General features: G+C 40.2%; 2 protein-coding genes across 2 annotated transcripts; one reads left to right on the top strand and one right to left on the bottom strand.

Moving 5' to 3' along the window:
• Positions 1-2,742: 2,742 nt before the first annotated feature.
• Positions 2,743-14,096, top strand: LOC145493602 (uncharacterized). The gene is made up of 5 exons (XM_081473090.1): positions 2,743-2,786; positions 3,204-3,345; positions 4,349-4,546; positions 9,825-9,924; positions 12,694-14,096. Exons 1-5 carry the CDS (start codon positions 2,743-2,745, stop codon positions 12,936-12,938), a joined length of 729 nt encoding a protein of 242 aa, XP_081329216.1. The 3' UTR covers positions 12,939-14,096.
• Positions 4,913-5,811, bottom strand: LOC145492180 (uncharacterized). The gene has a single exon (XM_081471522.1). The coding sequence runs from the start codon at positions 5,446-5,448 to the stop codon at positions 4,987-4,989; it is 462 nt and encodes a 153-aa protein (XP_081327648.1). The 5' UTR covers positions 5,449-5,811; the 3' UTR covers positions 4,913-4,986.
• Positions 14,097-16,254: the final 2,158 nt, after the last annotated feature.

Raw genomic sequence — 16,254 nt, forward strand, 5'->3', positions numbered from 1 at the left:
TTATTGGTTAACGATAAACCCAAAACCGACGCCCGTATTCACTCATCCATTTCGTCACCCAAAATATTGCGTAAAAGGGTTTTCATGTTTTTCCCCAGTTCCGACATTTACATTCAATATTTCTGAGTCAAATACTGCTTGAAAAACGCCACAAAACCGGCAATAAAAGCCAAATGATGACATAGGAGATGCACACGATGTCGAAAATGGCTTTTTCACCGTGTGGCGTGCTAAAATTTTATAACGAAACAGTTCAGCCGTTTGGAGAGTAATCGCAAATTCTTTCCAAACTGGTTAATTAAACATTAACTGTTTTCCATCTCCTCTACTCGCCAAAGCGCGGCAATAATTAGACATTACAATAGTTTGCGATCGTGCGAGCAATTATGAGAAACGTTGCGCATTTTCCCTCAGGAACAGAAAATTCCTTAACAATTGATTAACTGATAGAGTGACAGTGTGCTTGCTGACCGTGTTTTCCTATTTAACAATAAAGCACTCATAAATAGACGGAAACCGTGTATATTCCCCTTTGTGTTCAGTTGTCAGTACTTGAACCCAACCTTGCGAGTAGGAGAGTGAAGAGTCAAATGAGTCCGAGTCAATGTTTCCATCACCCTTATTCAGAACAAGCGTAACACGCTTTATTCAGGCTAACCTGAGCGATATTTGAGCTAACTGGAGTCGAGTTGCCCCAAGCGAGAAACCCGCGGGACCGTGAAAACCACGCAGGATACAAGATGTGGCTTTCAGGATTAATCGAACGCCTGAATTCAACTTTCCATCCGCGTTTACCAGGTAAAATTAAAAACCACGAATATCATTACCATCGCTGCAGTTTAAGCTAGGTTTCAAGCCAGGCATTGTATTTGCGTTCGACGAAGTGGAACGCAAACCTAATTTTGACCTGTGGCTTTTCAGAGTTGGTCCGCCTGTACACGGTTCTAGGCCGAAAAAAAACACATTCCTGTAAGGACACCAAAATGGCCACCCCGCTTGATTTTTGCAGGGGCATGTCACGGTTAGTAAACTGGTACCGTTTAATGCTAAGACATGTGATAATTAAGACAGGTAGGGCCTACCTGTCTTAATTCCAGAAAAAGGTACAAAACCTACCGCAACGTCCGCTTTGGCGCCAGAAAAACAGTCATTTTTCTCTAGGATATCATCACGTAGTGTGTTATAATCGAATTTCCAGTTCCAGTCAGTTCCAAGAAGCTGGCCTAAGGGTGTACACGCTCAATCTACCTCTCAACTAAATCTGGGGCTCGAATTTCTAGAGTCTGAACGTCTCGCGCTCGCACTCAAAGCACTTTAAAGTCTCGGTCTCGCAATCTAAATAGCCAAAATGTCCCTGGCTCGCAAACAAAAACGCTTGTCTCGCCGTCTCGCAAAGTCTCGCATTTACCATTCGCCAACCCTAAAATTTACCTTACGTCCAAAGACTTCAACGTTGCCAAAGTAGATTTGATTGCTCCTTTTGTCCCTATAGATCGCTACTTTACAGTTTGATCGAACATCAAAATAGATTTTTTGTGTTATTCAGGGATCTGTCTGATTTACAAAGTATGCAAATTCGGACTGTTTGCAATTCATTTTACATACCACGTTAGATTTCAGCTGATCGGCACTGAAATGAAACAAATGATTGTGGCTTGTAAGAGAGTTTGATTTTGTTGTCTTTTCAATAAGCGACCATGTTTTTTCAGAGATACGCTGAACATAAGGGAGCGCTATACAGCCATTGGTCATCGATTTGTTGGATTTACTAGCCAGCGCTCTCTTGCATGTGTCACGGTCGTACTAACAAATGACTAGAGATACTTGTTTCTATGTGGTATTGCTTTGACTTGTCGAGTTTCTTCTTGTTTTCCCTTGTCGGTTCAAATGTTCTTGGACCTTCCCTATAAAATGTTTCATTTCCCATCGCCTGACCGACCTCTGAGTTTTTTGAAAAAAATAGCAACATGAAAATGGTTTTGTTTCATTGCTTGCTCCCATTTTCGGGTGTTTCTAAGTTTAATACACTCCAGATACATCTTCCAGTGACTCTGCATCTATAAATCAACCATCTTACATAAAGACGTCTTCAAACGCCTTTCAGAATGACAGTTATTCTGTGCAAAATGGCAATCACCGCCGTGATATAATCAAGGCTCGCTTGTCAGTGTCAATACTTCTTTTGTCCGGTTTTTATTTTATTTTCATTCTTTAACCGTGACTCACCGATCGAGCGACTCACTTTACGAGAGAGAGGTCGAAGGAAAGAAATTTTTTTGTGTGTTGATGGCCTCGCTGATCATTAATTGGTACTAAATGTGTTGGCAGTCTCCTTGTTAAATTTGTTATTTATGAAAAAAAAAATTGATAAAAAAGCAAAGGACTTAAATGTTAAAATTAACAACTGAAGTTACGAACACGATGTAAAAAAGAGTTGAATGAGCGATAGTTTTTCGAAATTTGTTACAGGTCATGGTTTCGATTCGTTGAAAGCTCATCAGCCTAGTTTTGTCCATCGCAACGGAACATTTTAAAAAGTTTTTGGAAGGAGGCTGCAAAATAAATTTACAAGAAAAGAAAACCTTGTTGTGTTGACCCAAGTGCTGCTGAGCCATTGAGGAAACAGCGGTTTACAAATGTATTATTGTTATTAATGTCTTGGATAACGATCATTTGAAACTGATTTCTCAAACACAAAAAGGGTCTTTATAGCATTATCGATATTGATAGATCCACGCCTGTATGACTCTGGGTTTCTATGTACTTCCGGGTTTCCAGAAAGGAATGTAACCTGTTTGAAATAGCTAATAAAACTTGATGTAAACTTTACAAAGGCGGTAGATGGAGAGAAAAGTGAGAATTGAATACATTGCGTCACCTCGCCTTGTCCTGGCTTGATATGTTATTCTTTTTCTCGGTGCAGCTCCATTGTTTGGTAAGTCATTCTGAAAGGGCTTCTGACATCTCAGTTAAGGCAAAGTCTGTATGTGAGCCAAGTGGCCCATCAGGCCGGCGCTTCTCGGCTCCGGTTTCAATAGTATGAAGTGACCAGGAGTATTTCTACTCCCCCCTGGATGGGATGCTAGTCCATCACAGGGTTACCCCCAGCATTAAATTCGCCGGTGCTACATTTATACACCTGGTTGGAGAGAGGCACAGTGAGAGTTAAGTGTCTTGCTGATACCTCAGACTCGATAAACTAGTCTCATTTTCTTTTTAGTTGACGCTCTCTGTAGCACGGGTTCCCGAAGAACCCTCGACGACGGATGCACCATTAGTGACGATTGCAGCAAGATCACCTGCAAAATGGATTTTGTCGACGAGCCAATCACTTTTAAGCTCAAGGTAACCACTTTTTTATATGACTGAGAAAATTACTTCATTGTGTTTGACTGAGAGCAGGCCAATTTATCGTTAATTCTTACAGTTTCAGTACAGTGCAAATTAACGCGCACGTGTTCGTAATTTTCACAGTCCTGTTATAAATTAGTAGTCGTATGAAAGCTCTAGCAATTAAGGATTTACACTACTCGTGATATTTAAAAATTCTTTCAAATTTCACTCGCCTAAAGGCTCGTGCAATTTTGAGAGAATTTTCAAATATCACGAGTAGTGTAAATCCTTAATTACACTCGCATTCATGCGATTATCTATACTAATAGTTCAAAATCCATAAGAAAGACTTCAGTTCTTAAATCAGAAATTCTCACCATTTAGTTGTACGTTTACTTACATATTTCAGTGTCGTAATGATTCGGAATCGATCCTAATAGTTTCATCGTAGAAAGTACCTCATTTGTGAAATACTTCGTTTATACTCGCTTTTCAAAAAGACATCTCGATTGACAGAATCAATCCTAGTTTCTGGATTCGCTAGTCACCTTTTCATTCTCAATCCAAAAAGTAATTCTCCTTATTCATCGGGAAACAATTCATTTTATTTAAATTCTTAAAATCTGGACATAATTCAGGACAACTGGTACTTTTCCTTACAGTAGTAAATTGATCATTAGTGAGCACATTCAGCCAGAATTTCACGATTTTGGCTAACGGTTGTTAGGTTTGATGCTATCAATACAGAACCTCACTTCTCAGGCAAAATGTTCTGAGCTATCAGCTAATTAAACCTCAGATGGACCGTGCAGTAACAAAGCATTGAAGATGTAAAAATCTCAGAATTGAACAAAAACTGGACCCACATACACGTGATAGAAAAAAAGAATAAATACCAAAAAAAATTAATAAATGTGTGGAAAAAAATAACCAACTGAAAAGAAAACAATACCGATTTTATTAATCTTTCAGCTTAAACTTGGCTAAACATGTTATTAATTTTATTACCCGTTAGGTCAATAAGTGTGATGACCCGGTGAGTGTAACCGCCACAATGGACGTTCCAGACCTGCATATTACCTGGTCTCATACTTACACCAGTGATGACATCGTGGCAGTGCCAGGCTTCACAGCTTCCTTGCATACTTTCTTCTCCGCCGGTGTGTACGTACAAGTCGCAGTTACTCCTAAAAGCGACGAACTACGTTTAACGGTGGGTTGGTACTTTGTGTAGAACTCATGATCAGTCACGACAATTAACATAATTGATCCATGCTTTTGCAAGCGATTTGGCGAGGACCGCGACAAAACTCGTTCCCAGGGTTTCTCTTCTTTCAGAGAAACCGTGGGAACGAGGTTGAACCGCAACCTGTTTTAACATATAATACATACATGCATACATATCCTTCATTTAAACACGATGAGATTTAAAGCTCAAAGCTTGTGGGGTCGTGTAAAATTAATTACAAATGAATATTATGTCTGGATTTATGAAAACAGTGTTAATGAAATTGAGCCGTTTTAATTTATTTATTATTATTATTATTATTATTATTATTATTATTATTATTATTATTATTAGTGTCATTGTGGGTGATTTTCTCTCGTAGTATCCAAGTCCAAACCATGGACTTTGGGAGGCAAAGAGGGTTTCTACTTGATGGAGAGCGCCCGCCTGAGAAGGTGGCCGGTAGAAAGGAGAGTTATTTTCTGGAGTTCATGAATGTTGATGTTGCCAGGGATTTTGTTGATGTAGCTTTCCATGCCCTTCTTGATGGTACCGAGGGTTCCTATAACCACCGGGACTGTTGTTGTTTTGAGCCTCCACATTCTCTCTATCTCGATTTCCAAATCTTTGTATTTGTTAAGCTTTTCCGTGGTTTTGACTGAGGTGTTGGCGTCGAGGGGTACGGTCATGTCAATGAGAAGGCAAGTTTTGTCCTTCTTGTTCTTTAGCACAATGTCCGGCCTATTAGCTGCGATGGTTCTGTCAGTGTGGATGGGCATGTCCCACAAAATGGTGATATTGTTTTTCTCAGTGACAGTCGTGGGTTCATGCTGATACCATCGATCCTTCACCTCAATACCGAACTCTTTGCAGATCTTCCAGTGCATGTGTGCAGCTGCCTTGTTGTGGCGGTGAATGTATTCAGTTTTAGCCAGTTCAGGGCAGCTAGAGACCAGGTGGTCAATGGTTTCATCAAAACGGCCACACGGTCTGCATTTTGGGTCCACGTCAGGGTTCTTGAGAATGTTATGTTGGTACCAGCGTATTGAGGGACTTTGATCTTGGGCTGCGATGATAAAGCCCTCGGTTTCTGCCTTGAGGCCGGCTGCTTTTAGCCATCTGCGGGTCTTGTCTTGGTCCACATCAGCTTGTTTCACCCGCTGTGGGTATTTGCCGTGGAGTGCTTTTGATTCCCACTTGGACCTGAGCTGTTGGCGACCCTGGTGTTTTGCCTTGGCCTTTGTTTTGCGGGCATAGGTGGTGTTCGCCTCATCCTCTGCAGGTGGTATTGCAGGCACTGCCAGTTCCCGGCTAAACTTCGTTGACTGTCTGCTGATGGAGTACAAGGATATCTTGTCGTCATGGTCTTTGACAAAGTGGAAAAGGGTGTCCTGCGTCTCCTGGAGGGTTAAGTGGGCAAACAACGCCCACGCCCAGCCTGAACCCCCAGAACCAACTCAACCTCCACCAAACCTGGAAATCCTACCGGAAGACGAAAACGAGCAGGAAAATGGGGCAGTCCAACAGACCCCAGAGGATGAGAAAACTGCAGAAGTTGAAAACCTCATTAGGCAAAAATGGGAAATTACTAAAGAGATAGCCTTGAAGGACAGAAAACCAGTCCCAAAAGTAAAAGTTAACAGACATGTGGCAGAAACCCTGAAACGAGTAAACCTAGCTCTTACCAACATCAAACAAGGGCTAGATCTCTACATCACCGAGATCAACAACCTACTGTATGCAACAGCATGGGCCATCACTGACGTGGTAGTCCGAACGCCTAAAAAGCGTGTAGGGCTCCGACCCAAGAGAACATGGAGGGACAAAATTGAACTGGAAATTAAAAAGCTCAGAACAAACATCTCCATCATTGAAGAACTACAAAAGGGATCTAATGTACAGAATGCCAAGGCTGACAAAATCAAGAAGAAATTTGGCATAAAAAACCAAGACGACATAGCCAAAACAAAAGAGTCACTAAAACAACAAGTCCGGGCTAAAGCACAGAGACTCAGGCGATACACCAAAAAGGCGAACTTCTTCCGGCAAAACAAGACCTTCAGGGACAATGCCAAAAAGCTATACAGAGAGCTGGGAAAGAAAGCCATCAATGTCCAGAAACCTCCCTCACTCGAAGAGGTCGAGACATTCTGGAGCAAGATATGGGAGAACAACAAGGCCCATAACGATGGTGCCCACTGGATCCAAGACCAAGCCAAGGAAAACCAGCATGTACCAACTCAGGAATGGTCAGACGTCACTACAGAGGAGACCACCAAAGCCATTCACAAGACCAGCAACTGGAAAGCTGCAGGATGTGATGGCGTGGCTAACTTCTGGATCAAACAACTGACCAGCTTACACCCCGAATTAGCCAACGCCTACAACAAAATCCTCAAGAACCCAGAACAGTCCCCAGAGTGGCTGACCGAGGGTGTGACTTTCCTGACACCAAAATCCGAAGACACAGAGAATCCTAAAAACTACAGACCTATCACTTGCCTGCCAACTATGTACAAGGTCCTGACCTCCATCATTACAGAAAGGACCTACATTTTTCTCGAAAGCAACAACCTGCTCCCCAAAGAGCAAAAAGGATGCTGCCGCAGGAGCTATGGTTGCAAAGACCAGCTCCTCAGCAACAAAGCCATCCTTGAGGAGATGAGATCCAAGCGCCGCAACCTCTCCACGACCTGGATCGACTACAAGAAGGCCTTTGACAGTGTGCCCTACACCTGGATCATCAAGAGCCTCGAACTCTACAAGATCTGCCCCACTATCACCCGATTCATACGGGAAAACATGAAGAAGTGGAGGACGATCCTCCACCTAAACCACTATAAGGGTATGATGACTTCCAGACCTATCGAAATCAAAAGTGGCATCTATCAGGGAGACTCTCTGTCACCCCTAGTCTTCTCTCTTGCTCTTGCTCCTCTAAGCTCCCTCCTGAACAAGAGTGGCTATGGCTACAACACCCCCCATGGGAGGATCAGCTACTTCTTCTACATGGATGACTTGAAGACCTACGCGAAAAATGACGACGAGCAAACGGGCCTGCTGAGAACCATCAAATCTTTCAGTGACGACATAGGCAAGGAGTTCGGATTGGACAAGTGCGCCAAGGCCACCTTCAAGAGAGGGCGACTTGCCGACTCCAGTAACATCGAGCTTGATGTCAACACCGTCATCATCATATTATTTATTTTTTTGTGACTAACGTGTGGATTTAGACTCCAGTTTCCTGTTAAAAGTAGTCTTAATTAAATTGTACAATTCATGATTCAACGACAAGACGGTTAATTTAGTCGTCCTGGCCTCAAAAGACATACAGGAGAGTTATTTCCTTTTACTTGAGCCTTGTGGAAAGCTAGCTCTAGGACAGAACTGTATCAAGATTATCAGCGACAAGTCAAATTCTGTGGCTATCTTTTTGCGAATCCAAACAGATATTGAAATTAAATGTCACTTAAGGGCTACTTTTTCGCTGAAATATAGAAGTAAATAACCGATTCCACTGCTTACCATGCTCTTGTCGCCATGATTGGTTAATTTAACCCACAGTAAAGACATAGTGAGTTCATTCAGGTGAAATCGCAGAGGTTAAGCCTGTCTAAATTAGTGCCGCGAATCAAATGATCAATTTCAGCTCTAATTTAGCTTTGTTTGACTCGTTCGACTCATTTGCAGCGACTTAAACAGCTTATACAGGGATTTTATGGCCTCTTTTAAAAGTACACGAGGCAGATAGCGCTCTCAGTACCACATGGCCTTATTTATGTACAGTATCTGTCCGATTTTCCAAAAACATGTCCGCTATTTTGGTGCAATTTCTCAACACATTTTCCATAAATCCAGTCATTATAGATCTTTAAGGTGGCTCAACACAGTTTTTGTTACTTGTGTTTCATTCACCATTTTCTCTCAAACCCTTGATCCTTTGGTCGCCAAAAATGGCAGCAGGCAAGTTAACAACACAAACTTCGGTTTTTTGATAGTTAAGCTGACGTGTGTTCCGTTGCCATGACAACATGACTACATATAAAAAGGCCTTTAAAATCGGTTTTGTTTATTTGCAGAAAATCTCGTCATTAGATTTTCTTTATAATTTGCGTACAACAAGCTTGTAACGATACTCACAAGTTAACACTATTTTGATAATAATTTAACAGAGAGATCTTTAATTACTCCTTCTTGAAGGTTCACTGTAATATCTAGAATTTCCTTTGTTAAAGTTCAATTTTTTTCCAATACTCTAGTTACTTACTTCGTAAAGTATTTTCGTGCCAAATTTCGTGAAATTCTAATGAGTGGTTCTCGAAAAATAGGCGTATTTCCGAGAGTGCAATTTTTCATTAAATCGCAATTTTTTAATGCCATTAGCAATGCTGCAAGCTTTGCAATCGCAAGTGTCTCGAAAGTTATGATGCACACAGGAAGTTTGGAAAGCATATAGGAAGCGTAAGATTTGCACGCTGCGCAGTCAGGAGACACTCTAGCTAGCAATATAATGATGCACAGCTAAAAGAATGAATCAATTGCTTTATAACATTGCCAAGTTGCGAAGCTATGAGCGAGTGTCATTGGAATATGATTCACGCTTACGAATACTGAGTTTGATAGCGCGGCTTCGTTACAAACGTTATAGCGCGTTACAACGCTATATCGTTCAGTAGCGCGACTGCGTTATAATTTGTTTTTGAGCCTCAAAACGCTACCTATTCCAAGTTTCGGAACTTAAACACACTTTTGCAACGTCATCAGTCCTCTCAAAGACCCTCTTTGCGTTCGTGACGTTCGCGCTATTTTCTTACCACGACTGAAAAAAAAGTTGAAATTGCTAAATTGTAGAAGTGCGGCGAAGCTTACGTTTTTGGAAACACAATACAAAAAAGTTCATATAATGCACCATTTCTCGATTCTCACTTTGTCAAATTTTACACTGGAAATAATTCCTCAACACTCAATTGTTTTCTTTTCATAGTAAAGCGTGTCTTAAAACTTATAAGTCCGAGAAAATGGAACACACTGTGCAACATCGATACCAGAGACACGAACCTAGTGTAATGGCCTTAGCTTCCACAAGTCTTCTACAGGAGCTCAGTGGAGCATTTCAATTAGTAACTGGAAGGTCTTAGATTCGACTCCTAGCTGGAGAACTGGGAATTTTTTTTCCAAGTATGCCCGCGTCACTGACAGAAAAACCATCTTCTCATTTGAGACGGCTAGAAATCTAACGTCACTATTTGTCGTCTGTTAACAGGTGAAACTCCTGGCTGGAGGCGAGTTTTTGGGAAAAGGCGTTTATCCTGTGAAGGCGACCGTAATGGAGGGAGACCTTCCAATCAATACCAATGATTGTGGTACGTGTGTTTTTTCCTCAAAAACAACTCTGTCTTCAAGATTACAAACTACATATTACGTTAGCCTCTGATCTGATTGAATGTTTAATTCTCCTGGGCTCTCCGTGTTATACTATTTTTAGGACTTAAACAGTTGTTCCATTTAACAAATCGAATGTGGTTTAGCGTGGTCTGTACTCTTTTATATAATAACCCAAATTATTCTCGCATCTTGATTGGTTCTCGCCTATGATCTCTTAGAGGACAGACGCACGATTGACGTCATCATTACACAGTTTTTCCCTCTGTGTTATAGACCCTATTCATAAATGGCTGCCAATTAAATATCCTTTGGTAAGCATTAAAATTAGCCCAACTAACTTCGTTTTTGATTTAATATTTCCAAAGAATTTTTACTCTCAAAACAAGGCTAGTTGGGCTAATTTAAGTGCATGCAAAAGAATTTTAAACTGGCAGCGATTTATGAATAGGGTCTACGGCGGAACGTTTTACGTGACTGGGCGAAAGATAAGGTACAAAAAATAAAATTCCAAAGTCACAAGGTGAAGTCAAGATTACACAAGGGAAGAATCAAACTAAAAAATGTCCAGGTATCGGATTTATTTCCCTTCTCAACCGCGGCAACGCGAGTGGCTGCAGAAAGAATTTATCTCAACGAAAACCTCACTTCCTACAGACGGGAGCTCCTGAAGCAAGCCAACCAAAAACGCAAAGAGGGTCTTCTGGTTAGTACGTGGTCGATAGACGGGAAAGTATTCATTAAAACTTCTCGGGGGGGGGGGGGGGCTACCACTTGGAGTGTATGAAAACAAGAAAGAAATTGGAAAACGATTCCAGATTATTACCTAAGAAAAACTGGAGGTTTGAACTTTCTATTAAGATGTGATTATGACGTAACATACATAGAAGGTCTGCCCTTGTTTTGCAAAGATATTCTTAGTTTTTTCAACAAATTAAAAAATCTCTATGGTTACGACGGAATGCAAGACATGGTCCTATTAAATAACAAAGAAATCCTCATCGGAGGAAAACCGGTTTCTATTAAAGAATGGTTTGACAATAATATTTTGTCTATCCGAGACCTGCTGAACAGTAATAGTCAAGTACTGTCTTTCCAAGAATTTAATAACAAGTATGACTGTAGTACGAATTTTCTCTAATTTTACCAAGTCACCAGCTCAACCCCAAAATATTTAGTAATCAAAGCAAGAAGTACAGAGCCACTGGAAAACGAACTGTATACAAGAAATAACTTTCTGTTTCAGTTAGACGACTCTACACAAATACAACTGGATAATGCTAAAACTAGACTTCTATGGTTTATTAAACCGGAAAATTCACACTGTCAGCCAGACTGGGCCCGGGGAGGGGGGGGGGAGGTTACTCCCTTATATGGGCTATATAGGTGGTCATAAATAGGTTATCGATTTTAGCTGATTTTGGCCATTTTGGTCATAAATCGGGTATGGTTTTTGCACTCTGGCCTTGATATGGGTATATTTTTAAGAAGAAGCCAGTTTTTCATCATTATCGAAAAGAAAATCAACAAAAACCCTAAACAATTATGTTTACGGTAATTTAACATTGGTCTGAGCTAGGGAACTAATTTTAACGCAGGTCTGAAACAGGGTTTTGATTTTAGGGTCAGGTCATAAATAGGGTTTCGAATTTTTGGTCAGGTCATAAATAGGGTAGGGAATGTCGCAGATTTTGGTCATAAATAGGGTAAGGGTTTTGGGAGGCGGGCCGCACACCCCCACCCAATTTTTCTGGGAGAACCCCCCAGGGACTGGCCCAATGAATTGGAACAGTAAAATAAGACTATATGAGAATGCCTGGAAAAAAATTTTCACCCTCCTTAAGAGCATCTGCAAGGAGACAAAATTGAAAGAATTCCAGTTTAAGTTAATTCATAGGATTGTAGTTAATGAAAAGAGCTTCATCGATATGGTATTAAAGCGGACGATGAATGTCTCTAATGTGGCAAGAAAGATTCAATTAATCATACTTTTCTTAACTGCCGATTTGTAAAGATTTTCGTTAACGTAATTGACTGGTTTAACGCTGCCAACAACTCAAAATTTGCTCCAACAATTGAAGAGAAACTATTTGGTATCATATCTGGCCCATACGAAAAAGAAATATTAAAGAAATTTGATTACACGATCCTATTTATGAAATACTTCATATACACTAGTAAGATACATAACCAAGCTAATTACCTTTCAGTCTTTGTTAATAAAGTTTTATTTAAGTATAGAATAGAAAGCTTCAGTCATTAGTTACGAAAAAATGCGCCTCGCAAAAGCGCGAAACCTTACATGAAATTGGTCAAGTTATACATGAGAGAGATGTCAACGTTAGTAATGAAAACCAATGTAAAGTAGGATGAGAGATATATGTGATAGTTGTTGTAATTACTAGTAGTGCAGGAAACCAATAAAGTACTCTAAAAGAAAAAAAAAGGTACAAAAGTTTTTGTCAGGCATTGAACAGGTACGAGAAGCAGGAAAAAGAAAGAGAAGCGTTGTCTGGACTCTTACCGACAACGGCAAATTAGCCAATCAGATTGCAAATTGTGGTAAAAATCTTAATGAAGAAAAATCTTGCTCAGTCTTCGCAGTCGCAACTGTCCATGTTTCTTTTCTATTTAATAATACCAATTTAGCGTTAATCTAAATCAATAAACTAAAATTTTGAAACATCCCTCTACTAAACCTTAGCTTTCATTGGTAAATAAACTTGTAAACGTTTTTTTTTTTTATTCAGGTGTCTTTGCCTGGTGGCATGACATGTCTGATGTGGATAAGGGAGCCATGATCGGCGGCTCTCTTGTCTTCATCATCATCGTGATCACCTGCTGCTGCTGCTGCTGCTGCTGCTGCTGCTGCTGTAAGTCTAACCGACCGAACAACCGTCGGACCGAACAACCGATCGTCGTACGACCTGCAGCTGGCCCTTCTATAATAGCAACCAGCACCAACGTCATCTTTCCAATGCAGCCGCTGGCCTAAAGAACGTGAGACACAACGCCCTTTGCAGAAACCAATCCCGTACCCAGAGTATTTATTCATCACTGCGCATGCCTTTTTCACTATCTCATGGATTATCTCCTTTTCACTTTCTCATGGATTTGTGAATAAACAGTTATTATTATTATTATTATTATTATTATTATTATTATTATTATTATTACTATTACTATTACTATGATGATGATGATGATGATGATGCCTGAAAAATGCGACTGCTTGGAATCATATATACATAGGATCTGGTCACGGGGCTGTACGAATGCCCAATGTGAGAGGAAATGCTTCATAAGGCGGGTTTGACGTTTGTCGCGACGTAAAGCCTTAATGAGGAATAAGTGACCATGAGTCAAAATTTTCATCAGTATTCGTTTATTTTGATCATTAATATTATTATCAACACAAAAATAAGCAAAAGTATTAAACGATGTTGTCATTATCATTATTTTCGAAAATTTAAGGTGGCTCTTAACGTCTCTTAGAATTATTTAAGTTTTGAAAACCGTTGTATCTCATCATGCTTATCATTTACTTATTTACTTATTTATTTAACTTTATTTATAACATAACTAAAGCAAAGCGCGCGCTCTGATTGGTTAATTTATCGTCTACTATTTGCCCATGGGTGTACGCTGCTGACGTGTGTGCTAATGTTTACAAAGCAAATCTTTTGACAGACATTGTTTCCACAGTAATGACCGACGTCCTTCTGCCAGAAATGCGAAACTGTCTTCACAGTTGACTGAAGATGAAACTTTATCGAGTTACTGGTGTGCAGTCGGTTGTCATGAATGAATTTTCGCGCGCTTGTTTTCTCTTGTCATGTAAGACTACACGAACATTTTTTTGTGATGTAGCTCAATAAAAGGACTTCTGTTGTTCCAATGTCTCAATGTTATGTTATAAAACAAATGGTAAACGCCATAGCGTGCACTATTGAGTTATGGATGCACTTGGGAGGTTTGCTAAGCACTCAAGAAGCTAGAGTCGCACTCGGCTATCGCCTCGTGCGACTCTTACGCTTCTTTCGTGCTTAGCAACCTTCCGCGTGCATCCATAACTCAATAGTGAACGCTATGGCGTTTACCATTTGTTGATTATACACGGGTAAAACAGGACTTGAAGTAAATACTAAAATGGCATTAATCACGTTGTTAAGATACTAATCTACTACTAATTAAATCTAATAACAACAAGAATAAAAACAATAATTAAGTGCCTGCTTTCCATGAATGCCGTGTGATTAATTAACTTATTTATTATGAAAAAAGAAACCCCTGCAGCCGGATTTAAAACTAGCAGGAGTTTGTGCTCAGTACCGCAGATTGGTAACTTATCACGATTCGATGATATAAATTGGGGACCACCGAGCTCAGTTTTGAATTATAACTACTTAAAGCTAAAATTAAAGGTGGTTTAAAAAGGTTACACTGTTGCTATGGTAACCTACTAAGACAGGATGACCACAACTTGTTTACCAATGACTGGGTATTTGTATAATAGCTTTATTGTAGGATCAAATGGCAAAGAGTGGTTGTACTGATCATTCAAAGATTAACTGATGAAAAGACCTGGAAACTATTTTGAGCCACCTCGAAGAGATTCCATGTGGGGACTGGTTGCAGGGACCAGTCCCTTGTAGTACAGTGTTTACAGGCGAGGGCTAATTGCACAGAAACATAGCAAAACCTAGGGGCAAAATGTAGCATTATTTCACTCTGTCACTTTCCACTTTTTTTTCTTTTTGGCATCTTTGGAAATTTCTTAGCCAAGACAACCAACCTATACAAAACAAACAAATACACCACGGGGGCATTACTTTAATTGGAATTAAACGCTTTATTGACGAATTTAGCTCCAGCTAGTATTTATCGACAAACAAGTGGCACGATTCTAAAGTAAAAATAAATCATTTTGTAAATTGAATTCACATAATTTCCGAAAACGAGGTCAACCTCCTGAGGTATACCCAATTGTTTTCCTGGAAATTTTCTTTCCATTTGATTTTAATCCTGAAATTGCTGGAACTTTCGGTGGAATGGTTCGCTTTTCGGAAATTCGACAGTTTCCGGATTTTCTGGAACCTTTCCCAGGAAATTTCCGTACCATTTGTTCCCTTTTCGAAAATTTCGGAAATTTTGGTTGAATGGAAAGCGCCCGAGGTCACCTCCAGCCTCGGGGGCGTAACTAGGGGGGTCTTGGGATGCCTGTGACCCCCCTTTAGTAAGCCTTTTTTAAGCGAACAACCTACAACAGGTGACAAAAACGACATGACAATCTGGTGAGTACCCTCACTTTGACACAGTGTGACCCCCCCTTTGAAAAATCCTGGCTACGCCCGTGAGCCTCGCTGTCATTCAAAGGCCAGGTCACTGAGCAGACAAAGATTCAGTCTAGAGTGAAGAAATGCCACTTTCCGATCCTATTGGTGTACTGCGATGGTTTGGGCCATTGCTACTCCATTTTCAACATTATAAGACACCAAATCGATGGAAAAACAAGGTACGTAGTATTTTTTTCGTCTTTGACAAACAAATGAATAAAAAATCTGCAATTATCTGATGGTATACTTGTAAGGCTACACGAATGCCTCTTCGTGAACAAGGCTTTAAATTTTGAATATGCAACAGCGGTCTCGCCGAGTGCTACTTTTGTTGTTAGCCGATCGAGTGGACTTATGTGGACTTATTCGATAATATCGATAATCACACGACTTGGGATCGGATCATCGATTTTGATCGATTACTAGTAAGAATGAATCTCATTCATTTGCATGTAGCTGGAACATAAGCAACATAAGATTATAAAAAAAATTATGATGAAAGTTTGTTTGGAATGCTCATTCTGTTTCCTCACTTATTGCCAACAACAAAAGCCGTCGTGTATTATTCACTGCAATGAATTTTTCAATATGCGATTTGTACGATGGCATCATTTGACTGGTAATGGCTCCTTAAGTACCATAATCCCGTGCGTTTTTTAATCTCATGCTAATTATCCTCGCCAACAACATGTTAACAACACAGTTTATTTTTGGCTAAGAGAGAAATCTATTCCACATCCGAAGACACGAAATAAAATTATGGAACATCAGAAGAAATAAACCTCTCTGCCACCTGCCCTGTCGCTAAGAGAGAGAAAAACACCAATGTCACCGCCTCGAGAGTGGAAGAAACTGAAATACAATACAGCATACAATATAAATTAACGCCTATGAATAGGGTCGTGTCGCGTAGAGTTGTCAATTAATCTCTTTGAGTGGAAGCGCCCAAAGGAAAACATTTAGGGTAATGGTTAT

The sequence above is a fragment of the Orbicella franksi genome, chromosome 7, assembly GCF_964199315.1.
Source record: "Orbicella franksi chromosome 7, jaOrbFran1.1, whole genome shotgun sequence".
Taxonomy (NCBI): domain Eukaryota; kingdom Metazoa; phylum Cnidaria; class Anthozoa; order Scleractinia; family Merulinidae; genus Orbicella; species Orbicella franksi.